The 20,796-nt window shown below is 35.3% G+C and overlaps 1 protein-coding gene across 1 annotated transcript in view; it reads left to right on the forward strand.

Moving 5' to 3' along the window:
- Positions 1–20,796, forward strand: part of LOC122814939 (cilia- and flagella-associated protein 54-like) — a 437,893-nt gene that overhangs the window by 260,744 nt on the left and 156,353 nt on the right. The window contains exon 8 of the mRNA XM_044087199.1: positions 11,636–11,807. Within this exon, the coding sequence (XP_043943134.1) occupies positions 11,636–11,807 (172 nt within the window). The remainder of the gene's footprint in view (positions 1–11,635; positions 11,808–20,796) is intronic.

The following is a 20,796-nucleotide window of genomic DNA, read 5'->3' on the forward strand; positions in this document are numbered from 1 at the left end:
AGGCTAGTACCATCCTGGTTATTTAATACTTCTTCTTCCCCTTCGGGAAGTGTCTCCTTGTAGAAATAAATAAAAAGATATATATACTCGCAGCAAACAAGATCTGAGGTAATTCCAGCAGTGCATTGTAAGATAAGGGGCTTGGTCTCGAGCTACTGGCAAACCTTGAGCTTTGCTATCGGCCGTGTCAGAGCCGAGGATTGGCTCCGAACCCATCAGTGAGAATAAAGGCGAGATAAACAACTCACATGGAACGTTATGGTAAGTACACAACTTCTTTTTAATCAATTAGTTAATATGATTAGAAAAAAATCAAAGCTGGATCTACTCATATACACAGGTCCTTAAATGAATCTACAGTTTCAATCACTGTATGCTGTATTAAATATTCACATTTCAATTTATACCTCCCAAATCACATATGCTTCGTTTTTTTTTTCAAAATAATTTTATTGATTTTAATAATTTCAAGATTATAAGCAATCACGTAAAATCATAGTAAAAACTGTAACCTGAAAGCTGTAACATACATAAATTACATTATATAAATTACATATTTGATATATACCAAACTAACAGAAATGAACCAACTAAAGTATTTGCATAGACATCCATTAATATATTTACAATGTGTTATTATCTGATTATAATGTATATTGTCATTATGAAAGAAACAAACTGATGTAATTTGTTATAGAAATTCGTTCTTCTTCAACAAATTTTGCAAATGAACCCACAATTGATGATTGTATGTTTTTTTAGTTGTCCTTGAGTTTATAGTTTTTAATTGCAGTTGGCATACCACATTTAACAAATTCATAAACTCAGAAAAAGAAGTGGGAGATTCTGAAATCCAATTTTTTGTTATGGTCTTTCTGGCTACCACCAGTATTGCCCATAATAGTGGATACTTTATTTTTCTGACACATTGTGGAACAAGAGTATTAAATATCACCAGAGATTTATTTAATGTGAAATTGTCTGAATAAAGTGCCTGTAGTAAGTTATTTATTTTCCCCCAGAAAGTATTTAAGTTATGGCATTCGTAAAACATATGTGCCCAGTTTATGTCTATATTTGATTTACATTTATTACAAATATTTTGATTTTTGTTTATTTTATCCATTAATTGAGAAGTATAGAATGATCTGTTTAAATATCTCCCCGTATATAATTTCCAATTCAAAGATAAAGTAGTTTTCCCTGCTGATTGTAAGATGTTTGCTTTATCTAGATTGGTTGGGAGATTATTATTGATAGAGTAAAAATAGTTCTAAAAGTTCTGTGGACAACTGAAAGTTTCTTCTCTTATAGTACTATAAATAAAATAAAGTTTGCCAGAATATGTATGTTTATGAAGTAAGATTGACTGAAAATGGTAAAGTACTAGATTTGTGTTTAGTAATTGATGAGATCAATTCTAATTTATTAGTTAGAGTTAGTAAAAGTGTTTGCATATCCAGCCACATTGTGTTGTCTATTTGATATTCCTGTATTATGTATTCAACTGATTTGGTTTTATATCCAGATGTTAGTTGGAACCAAAACTTAAGATCATTATGTTTAAATATGGTAATTTTATTTATGTCTGAAGTTATAATAGATTCTTGTGTGAAAGCTGTGGGGAATAATAAAAAGAAGCATTCTTTGTATCTGGGGTGTTTATATATAACATTTTTAAAATTTGTTATAATATTATGAATGTAGCTAGTAGTATGATTGAGAGTTATATGTATAGTAAAATAATATTTTAGGATCCATAAAATAGGGTTACTTATTATTTCTAATTTGTGTGTATATGGTCTGGATATTAGCTGCATTGCTGATGAAACCCATAGCAGTTTCCACTTAGCTGAGTATGTAGTATCTAAAAGTTGCGTAATTGTTTTGATTATTGAGGAAATAGAGTAAAGGTTTAGATCTAGGAATGCTATCCCACCATTGTTCCAACTGTTTTGATGTTGCTTAATTGATATTCTTGTTTTTTTCCCGGACCAAAAGAATTTTAATATTAAAGTTTTTAACTTATTAATAATTTTTTTTGAAGGGAGTATTTGAATAGATTGTATAATATATAATATTTTGGGTAGAATAATAATTTTAATAATAATCTTTCTTCTGTAGTGAAAGTTATTGTATTCCATTTTAAAAATAGATTTTGAATATTTTCAAAACACTTATTATAGTTTAGTTGTATTATTATTCCTAAATAAGTAATTTGATCTATACTAGTTAACTGCTGAGTGTTATAGTTAGATTTATCATTTGTATTTGAGTATATGGGTAGTATTTTAGTTTTGTTGTCATTAAAAGACAGCCCAGACATCTTTTGGAAAGTTTTAATCGAATCAACTAGAGCTGATATTGAAGAATCATTTCCTTTTGTAGAGATGAGATCATCATCTGCAAAAAATTTTATTTTAGCTGTTATATCTTTTTCAAGCTCTAAACCCTCTATTTTCTTATTGTTCCTAATATCGTTAACCCATGGTTCCATTATCATTGTAAACAACAATGGAGATAGTGGGCAACCTTGCTTGGTACCTTTTATGATAGGAATTTTACTTGAAGTATATGAACCTAATTTGATATATGCAAAAGTAGCGTCATATAAGTGTTTTAGCAGATTAATAAAATTATGAAAATTTTAAACAATCTAATAATGTGAACAAGTAATCCCAATTAATTGAATCAAAAGCGGCATTTATGTCCAAACTAATTAAAGCTAGGTTATTTTTTTTTCTTTTGTGAGAAATCAATAAGGGCTAATGTTCGTTTTATATTGTCATAAGTGTTTCTACTGACTACAAAACCTGTCTGAGCCTCATCTATTAAGTGGGGTAAAAACTTTTTTAGTCTTTCAGTGAATATGTCTTATAGTCAGTATTTAATAAAGAAATAGGTCTATAAGAGGAACAATATTTAGGGTCCTTGTTATGTTTTAAGATGGTGATATGAATGTATATTTCCATGAGGGGGTATTATGAAGTTGTTTTGAGCTGTGCTATAAACTTTATGAAGTAATGAAATAGCTGATTTGGGCATAGCTTTGTATATTTCTGGTATACCATCATTTCCAGGTGCCTTATTTTGTTTAAGCTTATTAATTTGAGTTTGTATGTCAACTAGGGTGATTTGTTTATCAATAAGTTCTATTTGTTGTTTATTAAGTTTATTATGAAGATTTTTATTAATAAAATGCTTAATGCTGTCTTTACTTTCTATATTATGTATAGCTTAATTAATTGTATGAAAGTGACTTCTAAATTCTTCTATTATATCTTGTATACTATACACTTCTTTCTTTTTCCTCAGGGAGTATATTTCTTTGATATGATTATGTTTGTTCATTCTTTTAGTTGTATTTTTGAGATTAGTTAAATGTTTAGGATTTAATGAATAATCAAAAAAATTATATTTTTCTAATGTAATCATTGTCTTATGATGTAGTATGTTTCTATATTCTTAATTTTATTTGCTTATTTCCTCCCTAATGTTTTTAGAAGTGAGATTGTCTCTATTTTTGAGATGCAATATATCAAGTTTGTTCTGTAATGTTTCCATATCTTTATCCCAAGTTTTCCTTTTATTGTAATACCATTTGTTAATTTGTCTATATAGGTAAGCTTTTAGTGCATCCCAAACATATATGTCATGAGTATTAGATGCTGAGTTTATATCTATAACATTTTGTATTTCTTCTTTTAAAAATGACTGAAAATCTTTAAGTTGGGTAAGATATGCAGGTATTCTTTTTATTTGTGTATTAGAAATGTTGTTAATATTTAATTCAAATATAATAGAATTATGATAGGAGATTGGACAAGAAATTATTTTGCTGTTATTGAAATCATTTATAATTTGTGTAGAGAATAGTATTCTATCAATTCTGGAATATGATTTGTGTCTATTGGAGTAAAATGTGTATTGTAGAGAGCTATGATCTGTGAAGTCAAATATATCTTTGAGCAAGTAGGAGTCTATACATTTTATTAATTGCTTTGCTTGAGGGGTAATTTTTCTGTTTGCTAAAGTGGTTGCGTCTTTTAAATCTAAAATACAATTAAAGTCCTCTGCCATGATAATGTTTCCCTCAGACTGAAATATTATTTGGGATAAAAGTTGTTTAATAGTATTAGTACCTATTCCCAGTAACCAATAATTATTTATTAATGTATATATTTTTTGTTTATTTCAATTATGGCTAAACATAGCAATCCTTTGTTATCTTGATATGTTTTAATTATTCTTGGTGAAGGAAGCGATTTGTCCCATAAAATTGCAACCCCCTTTTCTTTTTTGTATATATGAGCTTGCAATGATTGTATATTTATTTGTGTTCAAGAACTTAATAGTATCTCTTATTAAATGAGTTTCCTGTAAAAAAATTATGTTTGGTTTATGTAGGGCTAGATATTTAAACAGACTACCTCTTTTAATATGGTTATTTAGACCATTTATATTAATTGATATGCCTTTTAATATAGTCATGTTATGTAGGTATAAGTATGTGATTAATTAATAACATGTCAATACAGTATGTGTAATTTGAGAATCTCTTTCCAACCAAAAACTTGTTCATTCTGCAAGTATTATACATTAATTCATTGTGGGAAACACATATATCATAAGCATTGTAACTTATAATTCTATTTGGATAGATTAAAATGGATGTCAAAAGAAACTGTTTTTTAACAATGAACATATATTTCAGATTATAAAAACACAATATAGCTCCCCGCCTGGAGTTATAAACTCCCTGTCTCAATGACATTTGCCACTGAGATCAAACCCTTAAACAGTAGCAGCAGAACACAGCTACCACCAGTAATATGTATTAAGTAATAGTGATTAGATAAAAAACTAGAGATTATTTTAACTTAAACCTATTAAGATTTAACTAGATATATTTCATCTGATATAATATGTTAATCACGAAAATGAAATACAATGTAAATTATTGTGTATGTATAAAACATAGAAAAAAGTATTAGATAGTCTCTAATATATAATATCATAAGGATAGTATAAGACTGTCTATGTTGACTAATTACTATTTAATCGCACTTAACATAGTATAGTAAGATAATAATATCTATCAACAATTATTAAACTATTTCATATTGATAATTTTCTTCAAACAAGGTTTTATACAATCAGAAACAAATTTCTTAGATTGATTATGTTAACGTAAGTATTGTAACTTATCAAATGTACATTCATTAATCATGTTGTGTCTCCTTTCCCACAAATATATGTATGTACGTGATATAGGAGATGGGAAAAAAGTGGGGATTAAACAAACAGTAAATATATTGTAATGGATAGAAGCACAGCCAATTGATCTAATACAATATGTTTTCTAGCAGGTGTAACCTGATAGGTGTTAGAGATACAGAAATACTACAGATAAATGAAATATTTCTTGCTTCTGTGTGAGGTGTTATTTTATAAGACCTTTATATCACAGTTATAATTAAATCTGCTACAGTCAATAAGAATTTTCAATGCTTCAAAACATCAGTACATGTTATTCAAAGAGATAAACACACACTTCAGTTAGATAGAAAGGAGCTAACTAGAAATCCATTATATACTTCGTTTTTGATGTATTTATCAGCATTTTATTTTCCTGTGCCGAAATGGTCAATTTAGTCAAGTTCTTTTGCAGACATGCCCTGTCTGTAACACATGTAGTCAGTTTTCCCAATTTTAAGTCATCTGCATAGAGACTTTAGAACACCTCAGATGAAAACAATCTATCTGAAAGATACAATCTAAACAAGTATGGGCCTAGGACCATAGTAACCAAGAATTTCACCTGTCCAATTATTGCATGATACTTACCATGTACTATTTGTAAGCCATGCAGCTATCCATCTTATCAAGGGTACATCAATACCTATTTGTTCTAATTTATTTATCAGTGTTTTATGTATGACCCTGTCAAATGCTGAAGTTAAATCTATACATCACACCACAATTTGTCATTCATAGCAGCTATTATATTGTTATAGAACATCATGTTAAAAGTGGTAATAGATCTATTTTCGACATATGCATACCGATATAGGGTTTCAAGTCCTAACCTTTTCAATTTTGACAATATCCAGTATTACCTTCTCCATTATTTTTCCACAACATGAAAGTAGACTTAAGGGTCTGTATTACTCTGAGTTTTTCCTACTCCCCTTTCCCTTAAAGACAGGTGTAATAAGTGCATATCTCCAATCTTGAGGAATGCCTCCATATTTATATAACCTAATAAATAGAAGATATAATGGTACTGTAAGTTCTTGCTGAAGTTTTCTTATTACTAATGCCATCTATTTCCTGTGCTTTGTTTGGATCCAGTTTGCATAGTTCTTTTTCAATATAATCTAATTTGATTTCAGTATCTGAGGTTGTCTGGATGTCAGTAGAACACTGAGGTTATCTGGATGTCATTAGGACAACCTATCACCTTCTTTATGGGGCCAAACTGTTTTGCATACTGTTTTTTAAATATATCTATAATATGTTGTGTCTGAGAATAAATTTTAGAATCCAAATGCAGTTTTTCAGTGTGTAAGTCTTTACTCATTCCACATCTTATCTAGCAATAAAATGGTTTCCTATCATGCTCAATATCTTTATATCAATTTTCTTCAAATTTTTCTTGATCTTGTCTCACACTATGCTTAATTTGTTTGCCTAGCTTGTTTATTTCAGTTTACAAAGTTGCAGTTCAATCTCTTTTCCATTTCTTATATTTTTGTCTTTCACTTTGATCAAGTATCTCATTCGTATATAAATATATCCCCCAATGTTGTGTGCATAGATGCTGATGTTATTTGTTTTTTTTACTTTTGCATTTAAACAATTTCTCTTTCAAAACTTTTCACATGTCTTCTGCAGTTTTTTCTCTGAATGCATCACTCCAATTAGTTTTACATAGTTACTGTTTTCCTTCCATATAATCCGTTATTAATATTCTGTGCATTGGTTTAGATTTCAGTTTGGCAGAATTATCTAGCAACAAATTAACTTTCATCACCCCATGATCATTGCACATTGACAGTGGTATAACTTGACATGAAGTAACAATCATTTCTTTAGGAACACAAGCAATGTCTAGTGTGCTCCATTCCCTATTAGTTTTTTTTTTTTTTTTTTTTTTTTTGCAATCTGAAGCAATTATTGCTCCTGAATATATGTTTTGAATAATTTATTTATTTACTAATGTTGTTGAATCAATATCATTCTAGTCTGTTTCTGGTGAATTTAATCCCCAGTCACTAGTATTCATCCCTGTTGTGTTCCATGCAAGAAATGTATGAATTACTCTAGGCCATCAGCACTTGACTTTGGTGATCTATATACTCCAGCAATTGTTATATGTTCCAGGGTTGTCTTTATTGTCTCAACTACACAATCTATAGTACTGGTGTTATCATTAAATATGTAATAATCACTGGACTCATAACTATCTTTAATCTTTACAGTAAAAACATTTATACCTTGGCAGAACTGGTTTCCAGTCATTGGTCTTTAACCATGTTCACAAACAATAACACCATCAATCTAGTGGGAATGTAGTAAATTTTCCAATAAAAATAGTTTATTATTAATCCTCCTACCATTAACATCCATCAATGATGCACTGAATGCCATTATCCGTGAACTATAAATTTTTGACCTGGCAAAATCCTGCCTTGTGTTTGTCAAATATTGCAAAATATCTGCTTAAAAATTCTCTTCCCTGATCTTGACAAGTGCATGCCATCCTGTCTGAACACATGTGAGTGCAATATTAGGCTTGGATGCTCTACCCATTTCCATTTTTAAAACAGGACATTTTTTTCATGTAGGTATTTACCCCAAAATATTTTAATTCATGGTGACATGACTCTTCTTTCTATATGTGATTTGTAAAAAATACATCCTAACACCTGTACAAGCTATGCTATCTCAGAAGGTTCTAAGTAGTTTACTAACAGCCAGAGAGTCATTGCAGATGAGATCATTTGTACTGACTTGAATAAAAACAGATCTCTACTTCCTTACATTAAGGCCTACCTCACATCCTCAATTTTTGCTTCTGGCAAGCACAATGCTATTCAGTGTTTATTTTCTTCTCTGCAACTGTGTTGGTTACTCTAATAAGTGAATCTCTAATTACAAAAATATCTTTTCTAAACATATTTGAAGAGTCTTAAACTTCTAATTCAGTAATATCTGCTCTATCAATTGTTACAAAGGAATGATCTTCAGCACTATTACTCTTATTTATCCCACTGTTTTCATTGTTTATTACATTTGCTAGCATACAATTCTCATTCAGCTGGCTTTATACATCCACAGCTTGAGCCATGTTGTCAACATCTGTCTTTCCCCTCTTTTTTCTTGCAGTAATGTTTTTCAATCCTTCCACATTCAATTTTAATTTCTTCCTTTTAACCTGCCCCTTACCTCTTTATTCTACCTTTTCTTTTGGAAAAATTATGCCTTTTTCTGTGGACTGAAGGGTTTTTTTTTATTAGATCTGTGTGTTACATAACAAAGCAGTGTCCTTTTAAATATGTTTTATCTTTGCTTTACAGACATTTATCAATTCCATTTTCTTCCTTGTTATTTGTTGTGAACTTCTTTCTCTCATTCTTTTTTATTTCATTCTATATGCTGTAAATCCTCATATTGCTAAATATTGGTATCCAGAATTCCAAAGTTGTCAGTGCCATTATCTTGTTTCAGATGGTTTGAAGGATCTTTACAGACAATAGACACATCCTTTGCTAAATGTGTTCTATTTGCCTAACATTATTTATGTCATCAGTACAGACATTAATATATGTAGCAACAGTTCTCCAAGTTATGCCAATTTCACAAGTGCAATAGTCAACAGTAAGTCTAGATTTACTACTAATAATGGTAAGCAAATCACTCAGTTTTTGACATGCAGAACACAGGTCACCTGTGTTATCAGGTGTTACCTTTACATACACATAGTATTTATTGCATTTTATAATATATTTGTGCTTTAGCAAATCATTAATGGCACACTCATTTAAGAAATTCACATTTAGTTGCAAATGAATAAAAATTTCAAGCTACTGCACAGTCAATCACAAACCAATACTAGGATTGTTTAGATAAGTTCTGGATTCCAAAGGCGCATAAAAATGTTTCTTCACATTTGAAGCCAGTTGAATGGAACCTCTTGGAAAGTAATAGATAATGTCCTTAAAGACTTCTTAATTGGGTACAGACAAAAATTAAAGGACTCTTAGCACCTGGAGCAAATCAGAAAATTAAATTGGTCTAATAATTATTTATTAGTGACAACAGAAATAAAAAGCTTATTCTTGGTGATACCACATGATGTGAGTTTAATGAGGTTTAATAAATGTTTGATCTACTGAAGGCCAATGACATAAATATGTTGTATAATTTGGTTGAATTAATCTTAAAATCCAATTATTTTATTTTTGAACTTGAAATATTTAGGCAAACAGGAGGAGTGTTTATGGGTGCATCATGTGTCCCGATTTTTACAAACCTTTGTCAATGGGAAAGACAGTTTGTATTCAAGGCCCAATATGTTAATTGTTTATCAATTTATCTAGATATTTGAATGATTTATCATCTGGAAGGGAGCAGAAGATGAACTTGCTTTTTTCATTATTTGAATTATTTGGAAAAAAAGAATTTATGAGCATATTAATAATATTTCTAATAAGGATATCAAGAATGCACTTTATAAACATACATTAACATGCAATATTTTCACTAGATTCCATTTTTCACATTGGATAATATAAAGAAAGATAAGAGAGAAGGGTGAAGGGAAAACACTTCATTATATGGGGAGTTGTAGTGGCAAATTTAGTTAAATGCCATCTCACCATCTGGGTCTTAATGATACTGTTTCTATACAAAAGCTACTAGACTGCATTTTTTTTTCATTTTAGGCAATTGGTTAAATATATATGAATTTTCTCACAAAAAGTATTTTTAAAATGTGATTTTTTTATTATATTAATGTTTATTCTCATAGGTACTTTTTGACCACATGATGTCATATGATTTTTAACAGCTGATTTAAACAGCCCTGTGTTGTGTTTTAATATCATTCTGAAGATGTCTGAACAATGTAACTAGGATGAAAGCATCAAATAATATATTTTGGTATTGGTGATTCTAGTGGAGACATCAATGGTTTTGTTTTTTTATAATTACCAGTTAATAGAGACCTCAGGCTTTATCAAATGGGTGAGATATCAGCAGAGCATGCATGATGGACATGAGGAAAACCTGACATACTTGACTTTATAAAGAGAGCATATACATTTACTGAGACATAGTGTAATCAGGAGGTGGCAAAGTGGGGTAATATTTTGATATAATGGTTGTAAAATGAAAGTAAGAGAAAATAGTGAGTAGAATATATAGATTATTAAATGTAATTATTATTCCAGTTAGGCACAGTTTAGAAGCTGGGTTGGAGAGAATAATATGTAAAACCTTGTTATCTCAATAATTCCAAGAAATGTGTCTTCTCAGGGTACACAATTTGTTCTTTAAAATGTTGTATATTTGCATGGAAATGCCTTTACAGATATTTTTACACTCCAAACAAGCTATGCCATATGTATCTGGATGGTTAAGATGATTTTTGGAGATGCTCATTAAATAAATTATGCTCTTGGACTCATATTTTTGGGAGGGCTCTAAATTAGATGAATTCAAAAGGTAAAGTCAGATATGTTTAGATATCCTTTGGCCAGATAAGTTAAAGATCAGTTCTGTTTTTGTTGGGGACTTTTGGAGGAGGGCCAGTGAGAAAAACATGAGAAAGCATTGTTGAATCTAATAATTATCTTGGCGAAAAATACAACAAATTGGAAGAAGTAAGACTACCCACATCTTGATCAATTGAAAGAGATCTGTAATTTGGAAGAGCTATTATAAACACAATATAATAGGCAGTGGTATGTAAATAAATGGTTACATTGGAATGATTGCTTAGAAATTAGGGCACTAAAATGGAAGTGCTGAGACTGTATGTAGATCATTAGTATTTTCCCTGATACTGGCTGGTAAAAATCTGATCATTTAAGTTAATTACCTATAGGAAAGATTAAGAGGATTGCTAATAGGAATATATATCAATAGCTGCATTAAGTACCTTCCATTGATTGTTTGAAATATGATACTTTTGCTTTTAAAGTTTATATGACATTAATACTTTTTGTCAGTGAACATAAAGGAAATTGCCTTTCTTATTCAACACTTTTAAAAAGGTTAATATGATTGCTTAATAACTTTATCATTGAAAAATATGAATTCTTTCTAATTACATGATCTGGCATATACAGAGAAGAAGTATCACCCTCTATGCTGGCTGGCCTCTTTACTGCCACATTCTTACCTCTAATGTACTGTATCATTCCCTGCATTCCTTACTTTTTGTCAGAATAGAATTCCAATTCTAATGCCCAGAAGCTTTATGCAATAACAGTTACTACTGAGCAAATCAGAACCCCAGGTTTTCTTTATTGTACCCTTGGAAGCCAGTTGATAAATGTATGCTGTAAACAGTCTCTGAATAAATGCATGCATCCTAACAGTCATATATATTTTTTTTTAATTTTAGCCTTCTTTACATTCATGAGAGGCTCACTGCATTAAATCAGCAAGCCGAACTTTTACAGCAAACGGCAAAGGATTTGCCTTCGAGCACCCAAAGCGAAAAACGTAAAGCATCTGTGCAGAAGTCAGTTATGGCTATTGACAGTGACAAACTACAAAAAGGAGAACTGGCAGAGGTATGCACAGAATTAAGAAGCAGCAAAGATTGTAAACTCTGCTGTAATGATCGTATATGTATACAGTAAAGCACAAGGAGGTTATATCTGGTACAGATATTAAAACATACTCAGGAGTGTTATGAGGTATAAGTCTGAAGGCTCATACCTTACAATCCCTGGGCGTTCAGTATTATCTGCACCATGCACACCCCAAGTGTCTTACTGCAATTATAAAATAGGCATCTATAATTTTTTTTGCTGCTTGAATTTTACATGTATTAGTTTATGTATGATAATTTCATGATGTTATGTTGTCCTATCTCGCCTTCATTCTTACTGGATGTGTTCGGAGCCGATCCTCAGCTCCGACTCAGCCAAATACACTAGCTCGAAGTCTCTAACTTGGCACCTGGCAAAAAGGTATCCCATCATGCAGTGGTGTAATTCCCCAGTTCTCATTTGCCGCTTTACGAGTTCAGATGCTCTCTCCTTGGCTGTGGCTAAGTCCTTTAAAAACTTTATATTTTTTCCTTTATTAAGCTATATTTAGCTTTAATAATTGCTTATTAGTAGTAGTCCGTTTTTCCTAGTTTAAGTGTGTGCTGTAGTTTCAAGTGCTGTTTATCTTGCTAGTGTGTGCTTCTGTTGGCTGTCATTAGTCACTTCATCTTTTTTGCTATTTTTCCCATTTTTTTGGTAGTAGTGTAGTTAGTGTTTACAGCAGAAGTTAGTTATTCCATATCTATTAGCTTGTTTCAGTTAGAGAGCTAATTTTCTGTGTGTATCCCTCTCGCTCACAACTCTACTAGGTCCATTTAAGTTAGAGGGCATAGTGCCCATTTAATTTAGAGGGCAGAGTTGTTCGCCTTGTTCCTGTCTTGTTAGACATGTTACTATAGTGTGATAATAGTGTTTGAGACTTTAAATATTCTTTGTGTGTGTTAGTTTTGTTATATAGGTGTGTTTAGGCTTTACCTGTTATTGTTCTAGTGCGGTTTCCATCCTAAAATGTCAAAGGAAACTAGAGAGAAGGAACCCAAGCCTTCAGGGTTTAAAAAGTGTCAGAAATGCTCTCAGAAGATGTCCATCACTGATGGTTATAACATTTGTGTTTATTGTTTGGGAGCTATTCACCTCCAGGAAACTTGTACTTTTAGTCATTCTTTCAGCTCCCAGGTTCTACAGGAAAGAAAGAACAAACTTATACTCAAAGGGCTCCTGAAACCTTCCTTTGACAAGGCTCTACAGAAGATCCCCTTCATCTAAGAGTGACAAGACTTCAAAATGACCATCTCCTGCCTCTTCGGCTCAGTCGGAGCCACCACTAAAATTGTCTAAAACCTCTGATGCATTGATCTCCTCAGCTCCACAGCCCTGAGAACCGATGGAGATCATAGACTTGGACAAATCTAGTCCTTCAGCTCCAAAGCCTTCGGAGCTGAAACAGATTGTATCTTGGAGCCTGTCCACTGATCTGTTACTGCTCTCCCCTACCTTGAGATTTCCCATTTTGGAGAGATCTTGCTCACCAACTCTCTCTTCCAGGTCCTCTAGGAGCTTATTGGACAATGATGTGGATAGGGTGGTGTGCAGAATGTTGAAGTCGCTGGCGCTGGCTAAATTGTTTTCAGCTCTGACCCAGTCAGTTCTGAAGCCAGCCAAGACTATGACTATTACATCCATGATGATTCCACCTCCAAGCCAAGCTGGATCTTTGGAGCCCAGATGCCAGGTACTGCTTTATGTTGATTCTTTAGTTCCGTGACCCCTCCAGGAGATTTCAGAACTGATCCCTGCACCAACACTGTCGGTGCCGTCCAGGGTGTCTAAGGGCCAAAATTTTCTGGTCAGCTCTGGGGGGGGGGGGGGGGGGGAACGCTCAGACTGATTTTCTTCGGTTCCGAGTTTACCTCTCAAAGCTTCAGCTCGGCTGAGGAGCTCAGCTCCTACATTAGCCTCGGAGCTGATCTCTTTGGAGCCAGGGATTCCCTCTGTTTCCTTGGAACCAGAGGTGTCCTCTGAGCCGGGGGATCTGCTTTAAAGCTGATGAGGAGTGTGCTGGCCCCTCCTACAGCTCTACACAAGGATACTGTTATTCTTCCCCCCAAAGCACTGACATCTGTCTCAGCGCCACCCCATCCACAGGACAGCAGAGATCCAGAGCTTCAGGGAGTCCCATTGGGTGAGCCCCACTCTTCTGAGACCACCCCAGAATACCCTCCTGAGGAGGCTCCTAGAACATACAAGAGGAAACATATTGACTCCCCTGATGAGTCCATCACCTCTGACACTGACCTCGAGGAGTCAGGAGGGTCCCCACAGTTATCCTCTGAAGATATCTCTGTCGCAGATATCGTAGAGATCCTGAAACAGAGAGGTGGCTGGAGATCCATCAACCCTTCTGATGAGGAGTCGGTGTACCTGAAGGGTTTTGGATCTCAACCTTCAGTATCCTGGGTGTCTCTGCCTTTCAATGAGCTATTGGACTTGGTTAGTCGAAAGGCATGGGCATCACCAGACACTATGAAACTAATCCCTCAGAGGCCAAATAAGTTATTATCAGCACCCGTGGAAAAAGAATTTCTCACAAAAGGCGTTCCTGTAGATGCTATGGTGGTGGCAGCAGCCACCAAGAAGAAACTTTCTGAAACATCCTCTTCTGTCCATCCGCCAAACAAGGACTCCCACATGATGGACAGATATGGGAAGCATGCTTTTTTGTCAGTGACTTTTATCCTTAGATTGCTGAACTACCTTTCACACTTTACGAGGCTACAAAGAGATCTCCTGAAGACGTTAGGAGATACTCTTCAAGGTTCATTAGCTGCAGGGGTGTCAGAAAATGTCACTTCTCAGCTATTTACCTTAACTTTCATCATTAACTCCTCCATGAGACAAATATCCTATGCAGCAGATGGAGCGAGCAGGGCAGTGGGTTCCAGAGTTTCCCTGAGGAAGTACTCCTGGATGTGCTTGTGCAACTTTGCAGAGCCTTTCAAGTCTACCTTTACCAATGCCCCTTTTGATGGTTCCTCACTTTTTGGACCTAAAGTCAAGGACATACTCACTAGATGCAAGCAGGAAGGGAAAACTCTCTCTGTCATTGGAGTACGTTTTTCTATTCCTTCAAGACCTTATCCTAAAGGTCAGAAGAGTGGGAAAATGTTGTTCAAAAGATCCCAAGGAGTTTTTCAAGATGCATGAGGTGAACTCTTTCCCGGGGCAGAGGGGGAGGCAATAATGGTAAACATCATCCTAGAGGCAGAGGGGTCCGCAAAACCAGGGTGGCCATGATTCCTTTCGCGGCCAGCCCTACCAGCGTTCCCGAAAGGAGGCCCATCTGCTCTACTCTGGAGGCAGTCAGGAGGCATGTTTCTTTGTACCCAGAAGACTCGTGAGATATCACAAGAGACAAGTGGTTACAAAGTATTATGTCCAGAGGCTATTCCATTCCCTTTTGTTATCCTGCCCCACATATCAAAACATCAGAACAATCCCGGATGTTCCACCCAGTCAAAGGGAACAAGCAACTGTAGAAATTCAAAAGTTGCTAGACAAAAGACTCATCCAAGAAGTCCCCGCAGACCAAATAGGATTCGGACCTTACTCAAGATTCTTTTTAGTGCCAAAAAGAACAGGGGACTGGAGACCCATTTTGGATCTCAGCAAGCTAAATGAATCTGTGAAGAAATCCAAGTTCAGAATGGTGACACTGCAGTTGATTCTTGCCTTTTTAGGGAAAGACAATTGGATGTGTTCAGTAGACCTCCAAGACGAGTACTACCACGTAAAAATGGACAGAGCATCAAGGGTCCCTTACACTTCCTGCTGGGAGCCAGTCATTACCAGTTTCAAGCTCTGCCCTCTGGGCTCACTACAGCCCCCAGAGTGTTCACCAAATGCATGGCAGTAATCAAGACTCACTTGAGATGTCTGGGATTCCAAGTGTTTCCGTACCTAGACAACTGTCTCCTTACTGCCACCACCAAGCATCTACAAGCGAGGGACACCACTCTTCAAACTTGCTCCTGCTTAGGGATTACAGTCAATTTACAAAAATCTGCCTTGTTGCCCTGTCAACATATTACATTCATAGATGCAGATCTTGACACCGTCTCCATGATGGCATGACTTCCGCCGGACAGGGTTTCTGTTCTCAGACAACAAATAGCCAACCTTTTACCCAGAAACAAAGCAAAGGCAAAGACAATTTTGAAACTCCTAGGGACTATGGCTTCAATGATCACCTTAGTTCCCCTAGCCAGAATGCATATGAGAATTCTTCAATAGCTTTGCTCAATGGTCATTACAAGAACTTCCCATGTCTCAGTCAGAATCACAGACTCATGCAAGAGGGATCTCCTGTGGTGGATTCAGTCCAACCAGGTGACCATAGGGCAACCCTTTGTGCCACAACTACCTGTAGCTACAGTGACCACGGACGCCTCCCAGGTAGGATGGGGGGAGCATTATCTGGGAAGGATGGTCCAGGGCACATGCCAAGAACATGAGGCCCATCTGCACATCAACGTTCTGGAGATGAGAGCAGTGCTTCTAGCATTGCAGGCACTCCAGGACAATCTTCCACTAGGAATGATTGCAGTCCAGTCAGACAGCATGTCAGTAATCTGGTACATAAACAAACAAGGAGGAACCGGATCATACCCCTTTTGTTGAGAGGTGCTGAGAATATAGATCTTCTGAAGATGGGGCCAGCCTTGCTGCGATCTGTTTGCCACTCCCATGAATACCAAATGCAGCAGGTACTTTGCCCTAATCCCCCCTCTGGGGGAGACACTGAGAGATGCACTCATTCACAATTGACCCTCAGGACTTCTGTATGCTTCCCCCCCCCTTTTCCCTCATACCCAACATTATCCAGAAAGCAAAAGTGTTGGGAAGCAGGCTGATTCTCATTACCCCATACCTGGCCTCATCAGATTTGGTTCCCCTTTCTCTGGCCTCACCTACAGGAGAACCACTGGGTTCTGGACCAAGTTCCAGACGTTCTGACTCATATGTCTGGAACTCTTCATCCTGCTTTTCAAACCTTCAACTTGACAGCATGGCTGCTCAACTTCCAAACTTAGTCAGGCTTCAGGACTTCACACCAGCAGTAAAACACATTCTCACAAGGCTTCTACCAGGAAGTTATATTCTAGTAAATGGAAGAGGTTCTCCTATTGAGCACAAGCAAAAAACCTTGACCCTTTCTCTGCCCCATTGGTTCGATTTTGGAATTTCTCACAGAACTTTTTCAGCAAGGCTCTGCAGCAGCTAAAATCAGAGTCCAACTAGCTGTAATATCTAATTTCCACATTGGTGAATATACTCCTAACCTGATGTCATGCAAATTGTGTAAAGCTTTTATAAAGGCGCTTGTTTAATGAGACCTCCCATAAAATAACCTCTTCCTCCATGGGATTTGAATTTTGTTCTGATTCACCTAACTTTACCTCCTTTCGAACCCTCATCATCTTGTGATCTCAAATTCCTTTCTTGGAAAACTATTCTCCTGGTAGCCATTACATCTGCAAGAAGAGTCTCGGAGTTGCAAACTCTATCTATCAAGCTGCCATACCTGATTTTCCATAGAGCTAGAGTATCCCTGCATACTAACCTGTCCTTCATGCCAAAAGATTGTTCCCAGGCCAATCTAAATCAATCTGTTGAGCTCCCAGTGTTTTTTCCCAATCATAGCAACAAGGCAGAGTACAAACTTCACCAACTGGATGTGCACAGACAGCTTAGATTTTATCTGCATAGAACTAAAGATTTCAGAAAAATAGAACAATTGTTCATTTCCTTTTTTGAAGCAAAAGAGGGCATGCCAGTTTCAAAAATTAGACTTTCAAATTGGCTCTCAAATTGCATTACCTTTATATACTCCTCAAATGACAATCATTTACCATTCACAGTTAAAGGCCACTCAACCAGAGCATTAGCAACATCCTCTGCTTACCTGGTGAGATTGTCAATGGACAGTATTTGTGCTGCTGCTGCTACATGGACAACTCCTCATACGTTTATTACTCATTACAAAGTGGATTTGGCCTCCAGAGACAGGGCTTCCTTTGGTTACACTGTGCTCAAAGGTGTTCTTCTATGAGCCACCCAGGAAAATATTGCTAGGGATGCTGTCCCATCCAGTAAGAATGAAGGTGAGATAGGACAACATAACATAAAGAGGTTATGTACTTACCATAACGTTCCATGTTTGTTGTCCATCTCACCATTCATTCTTACGACCCTCCCACCTTCTCCCAGCCAAGGACTCCTAGAGGACCTAGAGGTGAGTTTTTCCTTTCTTACTAAGGAGCTCCTTTGTATTTTTTTCTTTTTTGTTTCTATACCTGCTGTATCATTGGTTGTTTACACAGATTATTTATAGTTGGCAGCAAACAAGATCTGGGGAATTACTCCACTACATGATGGGATACCTTTTTGCCACAAGCCAAGTTAGAGACTTCGAGCTAGTGTATTCAGCAGAGTCAGAGCCGAGGATCGGCTCTGAATCCATCCAGTAAGAATGAATGGCGAGATGAACAACAAACATAGAAATTTATAGTAAGTACATAACTTCTTTTTTTAGAGCATTTTAATATAAAACTATTTCTCCACCCATTTTAACTAACTGATAGCTGTGCAGGGTTATAACTTTAACTGCATGGAACTTTGGTCTGAAATTTTCAGGGTATTCATTTAAGAAACACTTTTGTCAAAGTGTTGTGTGCTGTTGTACAGTCCAATTTATAAATGGCTGTGCAATACTTCAGCTGGATTCTGGCAGGTGAAAGTCCAGATGAGGAGACTAACTTATCAGCAGCAGAGTGTTTCATTGCCATGTATACTGCTTTCTGGGTAACACATCCTCAGAAATATTCACTAGAGTAATCATTTTGGTGGCAACTCCAAGAAGTGAAAGACTTGTATAGATGCAGTCAATAATGCTCCTCCCCCGTAATTTTTAAGTTAATTTAGTTGATGCGTGTAGTTAAATAAAGTCTTCACAAAGGGAATCATTTTGATGGCAACACACAAGAACTAAACAAAAAAATATGTAGGTAAATTTGCCTTTATTTAATTGGATTTTTCTGGAAATGTCTGTGTCTAACTTATATTTTAATATGCTTTTGTAGTAATACAGTGTTTTACTTTTGTGTACTATATCTTCAGATTTACCTCTGACATAAAACAATGCCTGTCAGATTATTTCTACTGTATTACTGTGTGGGCATGTGTTCTGACTCCTAATTTACAGTAACTGCCTTCTGTTGCTATAATGACTGTTCTTGCTTTATGTATTTACTTCCTGTCTCTTCCAACAGTGTTTCATTTTCTGTTTTGAGGGGTTTATGATTTCATATTCCGCATGAGATTATTATTATTACATTACTATTGATATTATTTACTTACTGACTCTTTTTATTGTTCCTGCTTAAGTAATTTACTTAAATTTTGAGTTTTTAGTGCTTTTATTACTGTTAAATTATATTTAATTTATGCCACAGTCCTAATTCCTGTGTTGTTCCTATTTCCTTTTTTATTACTTTTATGCAGACTGATTAATGCATTTGTGTTGGGGATATACATTTCTTGTCTGATGACTTTTTTATACATTTTCTGTTTTTCTTTCCCCGCAAAATGACTTTTCAAGAATGTGGCAGTTGGCTGGATTGTGGGAATGGATCTGCGAGTGAACATGAGGTCGGGGTGGCCTGCATTGTTTTTTATTCCTGTGAATAGAACAGATGTAATACACAGTTGGCTAGTAGCTTGATTAGTCATTTTTTTCTTGCCTGTTTTATACATTGTGATAGCAAAGACAATCTTTTCTTTGCAAATTTTATAAATTTGTGATACCAGAAACTGCCTCATAGAAACCCTGTATTTAGTCTAAGCTTAGCAGAAATTAAAATTGAATGGGCATTCAAATCTTCATTGAAAGCAACAACCACTTGTCTCCATTAACCACCTTATCCTATGCTTCAGTTTAGGAATCCTTTCCATTATACTTTCTTTTTCATTAAACTGTATAATTGCTGTTATTAATCCAGATCTGACACTAGTATTTAACTTTTAACATTTTTTAGAATGATACCCTCAATATCCTTCAAAAAATGTCTTCACTTTGCAAGAAGGTTAATGTTACTTCCCTACTCTGTTGTGAAATGTGATATCTGAACAATCCATTTGCCAGATTCTGATAGACAATCCTTATGCTTTGTGTGTATGTCACATAAGTATGGTCCTAATCCCTTCTGCTTTGTTTTGTTCTTCTTTCGGCTTTTCCTGGTTAGAGATCGCCACAGTGGAACTCCGGTCCGCTAATGATTGGCAGTAGATTTTTTATGGTGCCGAGGTGCCAGCTCGACGCCCAACCTTCAAAGAAGGCACGCCGATTCACACGTTTTTCGAATGCCACTCGACCACAGGGAGGACATGCAGACTCCACACAGAAGGCGCTCCAGCCGAGAATCAAACGGGAGAATCTCTTGCTGTGAGGTGACAATGCTACTGCTGCACCACCGCGGCTAATAATCCTTTCTGCTTTGTAAGGACTTGAAACCCAATAGTTGACAGTGCACAATAAACTGAAACTTAACAAGCCATATACCACATAGACCTTCTTTGCTGAATAGTCTGACTCTGTAATTCTTTAAACTGTTACTGAGTTTAGGTACAAACACAACTCCAGCAGAACAATGTCAGAAGAAGGTTAATAGGAGAATTGTAGTAATCTATAGAAGTAGTGAGATATAATGTCCAAGTCTAATGTTTTTGCATGATAAAACAGGCATATGTCAAATTGGAGGTCTCACTATACTAAAAATGTAAACATGATGTTAGCCTATTGGAATACAATAAAGGCATCTGTCTATGCTTCTGATAGCCCAGTTTAATGTGTATCCTAGATGCCAAAGCCATGATGGATGCAGAAGTAATATAGTCACTCTTCCTGTGTAAGATCCAGGAATCCTTTGTATCCGTTCAGCTAAAAGCCCAT

Source organism: Protopterus annectens, chromosome 11.part0 (genome assembly GCF_019279795.1).
Source record: "Protopterus annectens isolate FY-2018-M chromosome 11.part0, PAN1.0, whole genome shotgun sequence".
Lineage (NCBI taxonomy): Eukaryota > Metazoa > Chordata > Ceratodontiformes > Protopteridae > Protopterus > Protopterus annectens.